The 8890-nt window shown below is 39.8% G+C and overlaps 1 protein-coding gene across 1 annotated transcript in view; it reads right to left on the bottom strand.

Annotated features, from left to right (window-relative positions):
- Positions 1–219: 219 nt before the first annotated feature.
- FREM2 (FRAS1 related extracellular matrix 2) overlaps positions 220–8890 on the bottom strand; it is a 129299-nt gene continuing 120628 nt past the window's right edge. The window contains exons 21-24 of the mRNA XM_054394198.1: positions 5275–5401; positions 3647–3834; positions 2628–2774; positions 220–732 (exon numbers count right to left, since the gene is read on the bottom strand). Of these exons, the coding sequence (XP_054250173.1) occupies positions 220–732; positions 2628–2774; positions 3647–3834; positions 5275–5401 (975 nt within the window). The remainder of the gene's footprint in view (positions 733–2627; positions 2775–3646; positions 3835–5274; positions 5402–8890) is intronic.

Raw genomic sequence — 8890 nt, 5'->3', positions numbered from 1 at the left:
TCAGGATTACCTGTTGTGCAAAGTGGGAGATTTGGTATGGATTCTTCTATTGTTGATAATGGCAGCATGAGCTCAGGATGAAAAATTTCAAGTACACCTAGGATCATATGAACGCTTTATGAGCCACCACGATCTGCTAACTGCTAACAAAGTGCAGTTCAAGTCTTTTTTATTTTGAGGCACTCTGGAGACTCCGGCTTGAATCCTTCAGTCTTGGAATCAAACCTCTGAGCTGTCACTGGTGTAATTATAAGGTAGCATCATTGGTTCATCGCTGCCCGACTCCTTTGTCGCTTCCTTCTTCTCAGAATTTTGTTTCCATTTTAGCAGCAAAACGATGATTGCAACTAAGCAGATGGCAAGGCAAATGGCAGCAGCTCCACCAATGATTGTGATTATGCTGACCCCTGCACCTTGGTTATTCAGTTCTCTGGGGAGGATGCCATTGACCGCAACCTCCCTTTGAGGAACCTGTTTCTTGCTGGTGCGCTCTAGTGCTATGTGCTGTATGTTTGTTCCTCGGTTGTTTTCTACTCCAATATCTTTTACGAGTTCTGGGTCCTGCTCAGCTCCCCTCTTCTGACGTCTCTGTGTGGATGCTCCTGGGATCCCACCGCTGAAGAGTGAGTGGTACTGGTGCTCCACGCTTCTTTTGCCAATCCCACGGTTAGCATTCTCTTTTGAACGTACAGTGTAGATTGTATGGACATACCACTCTCTCCCCAAAGACACCTAGAAAGACATATTTCTTGTATTCAGACATATACACGTTCCAGATGGCACTGTACACAGAGGAAATCAATCCTTGCTCTGAATTGATTGCGTGGACAAGTACTTCCAATATCATTCACAGATAAGCCTCCACTATGTGCCAGTGTACGTGAGAAGCATCACGTTTTCTGCCAAAATTTTAAGAGCTGCTAGACTCTGTTCCTCTCCAAGGCCACGCTCTATGGCTATCAGGTGCAGATGAAGAAGCATAGCCTTGGCATTGTTTTGGTACTGTTAGTACCTATGTCCACATAAAGAACCTCAGCTGTAGACAGGCTGCAGAAGAGGACCTCTCGGTCAGCTAGATGACTAGGCCCTGGCTGTGGATTTATTTCCATCTTAGCATAAGAAAACCATTTTTTTACTGTGAGGATGGTTGAACAATGGAAGCTGTGGAGTCTCTGCCTTTGGAGATACTAAAAATCCAACTGGGCATGGTCCTGGGCAGCCTGCTCTAGGTGACGTTACCTTCATCATGGGTTTGGAATGCGCAGTCTGCAGAGGTCCCTGAGAACCTTGTTCATTTTGTAATTGCATAATTCCTTGAAGTCTGTCTAGATCACAGAATGCTTAGGGTTGGAAGGGACCATTAAAGTTCATGTAGTCTACCTCCCCTGCAGTGAGCAGGGACAATTTTAACCGTAGGGGCTCAGAGCACTGTCCAAGTTGACCTTGAATGTTTCCAGGGATGGGGCATCTACAGCTCTATGGGCAGCCTGTTCCAGTGTTTAATCACCCTCATTGTAAAAAATGGCTTCCTTGTGTCTAGTCTAAATCTCCCCTCTCTCAGTCTAAACTGATTACCTTTTTTCCTGTTGTAACATGCTATCTTCCTTGAATTTGTCTTGTCTTTTCTGGATGCATAGTATATTTGGCTTCCACAAGGTCCAGTAGGATTGTCTGAACACTGACAATTTCAGTGGTTGCAGCCAAGATTTGTTATTGTAAGAAATAATGTATTTTCTGTTTTACTTCTGTTTTTCCAAGTCTTGCTCAGGATATAATGATGTTTCTTTGTAATCCTATTCTTTTGACAGAATAAGGACCAAAAATCACTGCATTCTTGGAAATGGATTCTTATAAAAAATGGGATTTCATTTTCATGGTGGCAGATTACAAAATCCTTTTTATACTCACAAGTAGGCTTTTCTCTTGAATACTCCATTGCTTACAATGGGACCTTTAATACTGAAGTGGCCAGGAGTAGTATTAAAGTCTCTTCAGTATCTTCTCTACTAATTCACACAGTTGAGTTTTTCATGCAATTTTGCAAATGTTAAAGAGATAAATAAAGACAAGACAACTCCTGGCTGGTATATATAGATAAAAGAGAGGAAAGCACAGAGATGAAGGACTATGTTTACTTATGAAGTAGTTGAACTTTTAGTTGTCAATTTCTAGATTTTCCAGTGCTTGGATGTTTCACATTGTGCAAGTTTTCAAGGAAAGAATTGCACAAAAACCACTGAGTATCAACTAGGTTTTGATGAAGTTCACTATAAATGCTTCTGATTCTTTTATTTTTTTGTCTTTGACAAGTGAGATGGGAAGAAAAAAAAATGTTGCGTAACAAGAAACTTACCCAAGTTTTGGAAGAAATGTGTAAGAATAACCTGCATTATTTCTGGTTAAACTGTGGAATTAAATAAGAGAAAAGCATAGTATCCCCACAGAAATCTCTTAGTAAGTGCTCCAGGTTTTATACCTAGAAATTTTATAGCATTTATAATTCTGTTTGTTACTGGAATCAGAATAAACATTCCTATTGGCTTCAGTAGGACTTACTGCTAACAACACTTGTGCAAGTGTTTTTTTCTTGATTCAGTACTCTTGCCAGTAAGATACAGAAACCATACCTGAAACAGAGGAGTTGAGTCTACTTTAAATCCATCAGAGCCTGGCTGTTTAACTAAGGGAATTGCTTCAGGATCATCTATTGCGAGCTTTGCATTAAAAAGCACATTTCCAAAGCTTGTGGCTTGTGTCTCTGGCTGAGCTTTGTCCTACATGGCCATGGGAAGGAAAAGAAGTTTGAAAAACACAGGTTTATTTCTTTCAGGAAAAGCAGTTGTGATATTTATACACAATGTATAAAATGTGTAATTTATACATTCTATTTTATGCAATCCACTGTAATACCAAGAGAAAAGAGATGAGAAACTGTTGTGGTCACATCTGACTTGTACTAACTTCTATCTAATTTCTTGCCTGAAGAGATTGTTGAAATACATGGAGGAAGCACTAGAGAACAACCACAGATACATTTCAGAAATAAAACAAAGATACATAAATGTGGTCTGAAAGAAAATTTAAGAAATCTTAAGAAGCTACCCTTCGTTTCTATTAACAAACATTCATATAAGTTAGTTTAGACAATCAGACAATTATCTTACTTAAAGTTAACTCTCTAAAAGTTGGGCATCAGGTCTGTAGCCATCTAGGCTTACTCTATAAGGTAAATAGACATTCTAAAACAGCTTTAGAGGTATCCCTCTTTCCCTATTGACTAATTTGTATGACTAACTTTATACACTTGAATTCTGGATGATTAAACATAAAATAAATTCCAGTCCTTAACCTGCATGTCTCCTAAGACTCCCTTTATGGTCAATGGACATACACAGAAAAAGCTATCTTGGGATTCTCTAACTCAGGTCAAACTCTAAATGATGAGAGTCCACAGAAAGATTAAGAATAGAACCAGGAGAGAGAAATTTAAGATACTGCCTGCATCAGTTCATGTTAGCCCAGAACTTGAGTCAAAAAATTGGTGCCATCAAGAACATTTTAAAGGACAGTTGGCTTTGGATTAAAAAGAAGTTAGAAAAACAGCAAAGAATACACATGTGCATGCTCCCAGGATTAGAACACTTACCACAATCTTAAACCTGTACAGAAGGGTTGGAGAATCTGCAAGGCACCCATATTCAGTGTTGGATGGATTGTATTTGGGTACATATCCATCAGCTCCTGTGCACAGGAAAACCTTCTCGATGCTACAGTAGAAAGAATCACCCAAATTCTGCACTGGATCCACCATCACCCGACCATATATGATATCACCTGTGAACAGTGCACACAGTTCACATCCCATTCACTGGAACATTGAATATAGTACTGAGGCTAAGTTAGTAAGTCTAGTTGATAAGCTTAGTGCAGTCAATGTGACTACATCCAAAGACACCTTGCTACCCAGCTTCCTCTGTAGAGGGCTGTCAAAGGCCATGACCAGAGTGTGCACTCTTCTGTGCACACTGGACCACACTGAAGCAGTAGGAGGCTGTTTGCTGTTGCTATAACCTGAACCATCTCAGGAGCTACTTTAATTCTGGACTATATTGGGCTTTTCATTCAAAAAGCAACTTAAAGGAATACTATGTACTCCTCTGCACCAGATCAGAATGTAGGTTTTGGCCTCCTGATAATTCACTTTGCTGAAGAGCTGTTCTTTCTTATGTCAGTAGAATCCTGTTACTTACACTTGGTCAGACTGGCATAACTGTACAAGTGAAATGAACGTTATGAAAAGTCACAGAGAAAATTTCTGAGACTTTGCTCCCTACTGTGGTAATTGCATTTCAGCTCTCCGATAATGTTTAAGGTAAGACATGCTGGCAGGCCTGTACATATAACCTGGGACTCTGCTACACAGGCAAGAAAAGTACACTCTGCACCATGGTCAGACCCATGCGAGTGAAGGCGGTTAGGAAGGTTGAATACTGAGAAGGAAAGGAGAAATGTCATGTTGCTTTGACAAGAATCTGGGGCAACTGCAGAGTTTGAGTGAGAAAGAGATTCAGGTACCTGCTGTTCAAGAGACTGTGCAAATACATCACAAAAGATGGTTGTGTATTCAAGGTGCTGGCACTCAAGCAAAATAGAAAATAAAGGGACTGCTTAGGTCCACTGACAGATGTAGCAACTGAATCAATCTTCCCACCCCAAGCCTACTCAGTGGAGGACAGGGGGAAGGCAGAAAGCCTTGATGCTGCGCAAGCACTGTTCAGCAGTAGCGAAAACACTGGCATGCTATCAGCCACAGATTCAAAACATCGCTCCTTAATGGCTGCTATTTAAGAAAGTTAACCCCATCCCAGCCACACCTAGTACACTCACCTACAACAAAAAGACTGTGTAATATTTACTCATCTACTAGGAATGTTCATAATGTCAGCCAATGTTTATAAAGCACTCAGCTTATGAGAAATAGCACCAGTCCTGTAACCCTCAAACATAACAGCTTCAGTGCAGATTGGCCAATAGCTCCAATGTAAACTGCCAGGTAGAAAAGGCAAATGCAAAGGAACACAAGCAGCAAGTCCAAAGCCTTACTCTATCTTGTTTTGCCTGAAGCAGGATACTGATACTGGCAGTGTGGAATATGGTTTAGTTGATTAGATAGTGTTGGGTGATAGGTTGGACTAGATGATCTTGAAGGTCTTTTCCAGCCTGGTTAATTCTGTGAATATATATTAAATGTGCATTTTCTGTGCACAATTATACCTTCTGAGAAAGCAACATCACTTTCTTGCCCAAAGCCCATTGAGCCATCAGATAGCCACAGTGTCTTTTTGGAGAGGAGGAACATCTGGGTGTTCAAGCTGAACTCAGCAGCCACTGGGTCACTGACCTAAAACACAACAGCATAAGGCTCTTCAACAAATATTCTTTAATGGCTCTTGAAACATGGCATGATCTTCTCTCAGTGTACATAATTTATCATCTCCACACATCTACATGTGGTAATACAGTTTAGCAAAAAAAGATTTCTTTGTACTAGACCTATACTGCTGTATGTTTCACATGCATACAACCTTTGGGTTATCTACCTCTGTGATATTTGATAGGATTCTAGGTTAGTTTGTTCCCACCACATTTTTCCAAATCTCAGCCAAGAAGGTGCCCAGGGCAATTTATGTGTGGGGGCAACATGAGGAAAATATTTCCCTCAATAACTTGTCTTCCTCTGACTCATCACAGTGTGTTTTCTTTATCCCATTTTCATTCTTACACACAAGTTCCACCTTGGCTTCTGATCCTCTGCCAATTATTTGAAAGTGCACGTTGCTGAGGATTTATTTGCAAGTATCAGTTCCTCTGATGTACTGCAGGATATCAGAGTATGCATGTGAAAATGCAGCAAACCATTTGAATAACTTTTTATACTAATATTTATCTTTATATACTTGACACAGTTATCTATGGTTCTTTCTTGATTACATTACACAAACAAAGTAAATGATTGATATCAGCAAAAGGTTCTCACTGGGCCATACAACTTGAGTCAGAAGGCAAACTGTGCAAGGACATGGCATAATAAAAGGGAAAGAATACAGTGAACAGAAGAACTGAGGAAAGTTCAAAACGAAGAAGTATACCTGAGGAAACAACACGGAAGATGTACATATTTAAAAAAAAAGAAAAGAGCAAGAGGCCACTGAACAAAAAAATGCTAACACATGTATATTTATGTATATATGTGTGGAAAGGAAGGAAAACAGAAAAGGAAACATTCTTGCTGGCTTAGGGACAAAGGGCTGATGGAATGAGATTCAACAATACCAATAGAAACTATTGCTGCAAGTTATACAGCTCATACATTTACTCCTCTTCAAATCCCTTTTTCACAGCAGAGTCACAGCAACAGAATTTGGCAAGATGAATGTATAACTGAAATACTTTTTGCAAACCCACTGCTACTGCTCAGAAACAGGAACCCTACCCTCATAGCTTTTTCCCAGAAACAGTAATTTTAAAAAGTCATTTTCATTCTCTTGCAATACTTTCTTCAAAATGCCTAGGATTTAGACTATAGGACCGCAAGATACCTGACTGGCACAATTGCTTTCTAGCTGTGGTTCTGAAAAAAAATGAGAATGGCCTCATCAAGCCCTTCCTGGGCAAAGTAAATGTCCACTGAATGGGAACCAAGAAGTGTGATTTCAGCTAAAGGCACTGGACTTCAGTCACACAGCTTACAACAATGTTAAGAGCAATGGCCTGGATAAATACTGTGCATATAGACATGAATACATCTCTTAGGCTTTCTATTTTAAGTTACTATTTCTATTCAAGTTTTACGTGCACATCTCAGTGCTGCCACATAGCTGTTATTTATGACAGTAGTTTAAATGTAATTATTTCCATGTGCATTTGAAGTGTTTCAAACAAAAGTTCTTAAAAAAATTATCAGTGAGTGTGACACATTAAGGCTGGGTGAGAATAAGCACTGTCAATGTATTCTGCCTATTTGCCACATCCATCAACTTTGCATACAGATAATTTAAAGACAATGCATATCACTCATGGCAGACATCCCATCCTTCATGGGACCAAAGCCCATGAGATATTTGGTACCTCAGGAGGCAAATAGCTCTTGTGATGTGCCCATGCCATGGCAGTAAGTATCCCAGTTATGGAAGTACTTCTGACAAGAAATAGTCATGCACATTTAAAGAAAGGGGATGCTGAAAGGATTGAGATAAAGCAGGAGCTTGGAGGTTGAATGCTGTTCATTTTCAGGAAATCTCAAAGTGAATAGTGGTAATACCATCTTCACTAGTGTTTGAGGCTACCTGCCTTCCTCTTCAAGGGTCAAAGAGGATGGAAAAACAATTTAGGCAGACATGTTAAAGAAGAAAATGTCAACCCAAAATCTTCAGAGGGGAGACAGCAAATATATTGTCTTCTTGATGTATCATTCTTAAAATAGTCTTTGACTTGTGAACAGTGACAATAACTGTGAAGGAAATCGGAGCAAAAATTTTCCAGGAAAATGAAAAGCCTCATGGTAAAAGGCCCAACAAGATAATTCAGTGTAGCAGTTGAAGCACTAGACTAAGAACTGGGAGAAACAACTCCTGTCCTGCCATCATTTAACCACTGGACATTACAGTCTGAGTCACTTTGGTCCACTTGTGGCACCTGTAGTCACTGACTCATAGAATGGTTTAGGATCATCCAGTCCAACCCCCTTACCATGACCATGGACGTATTCCTCTAGACCAGGCTGCTCAAAGCCACATCCAACCTAACCATAAACACTTTCAGGGAGGGGACATCCACAACTTCTCTGGGCAACCTGTTCCACCCAAAAAATTGTATTCCTTATGTCCAGTCTAAATCTACCTTTCTTCAGCTGTCCCTTTCCCTGTCACTTTAGCTCCTGGTTAAAGGTCTCTCTCTGTTTTTCTTTATATACTCCCTTTATATACTTGGGAGGCTGCAATAAGTTCTCCTTGTCTCATTCTCCTCTTGTTGCTTTTATGGGACCTGCTTTAAATCCACATAATCTTTCAATCTACGATCACAGGGAATTACTGTCACAGGCCATGGAATTTTCTGAATTTTTTAAGAATGAGAATCTCAAGAAAAAGAACTGGTCTTGGTTTGAAAATTGCTGGTGATAGGGGACTAACTGGCCCCAGTCCTTAGTGATTATGACACTTGCAGTTTTGCACTTTATCCTTATTTTGAATTCATGTACCTGGAACTTCCACTATATTATTAAAGCTTTATCTGATACAACCTTAGTAATTTTTCTTAGTTCTCGGTTGTAGGTTTCTTCCAGACAAGAGTTATGTCTCTCCCTAGACTAAATGGCCCATTTTGCATTGATTTTTGCAGCTCTTTTGAATTTTCTTTGCATTATCAACATCCTTCTTGTTTATACTAGGACCAGAGACAAGCTGTGATATATCATTGCTGTGAACTGCTTTAGAGTTCCCAGAAGCAGATTAGAAATATCAGACAAAAACTGAAGTACTGAACTAGTATAACTTCCCCCCACACCCCTCATTCAAACTTTTTCAAAATGTTTTGCTGGTTAACTCTGAGAAAGAAGGTTTCATGTCAGATCATGTATCATCTCTCTGCTTCACCAGGACTTAATGCCATATCGGGAATCATCTGTTCTCCCATAGGTGGCATCATGCCAAATGAAAGCATAAAGACTGCATACATTCCCTTGTGCTCTCTGGCTAATTCAACAGAAAAGTGATTGTGTGTCCCTGACTGATACAGATCAGATTTATACTGTAAGATGATTTAATAGCATACATACATACTATTAATGAGCATGAAACCACTGCCACACTGTTCCAGTATTAGTTCTGTTGGC

This window comes from Indicator indicator, chromosome 1, assembly GCF_027791375.1.
Source record: "Indicator indicator isolate 239-I01 chromosome 1, UM_Iind_1.1, whole genome shotgun sequence".
Lineage (NCBI taxonomy): Eukaryota > Metazoa > Chordata > Aves > Piciformes > Indicatoridae > Indicator > Indicator indicator.
Note: the sequence above shows the minus strand (reverse complement) of the source record. Positions and strands in the feature narration are given on the sequence as shown.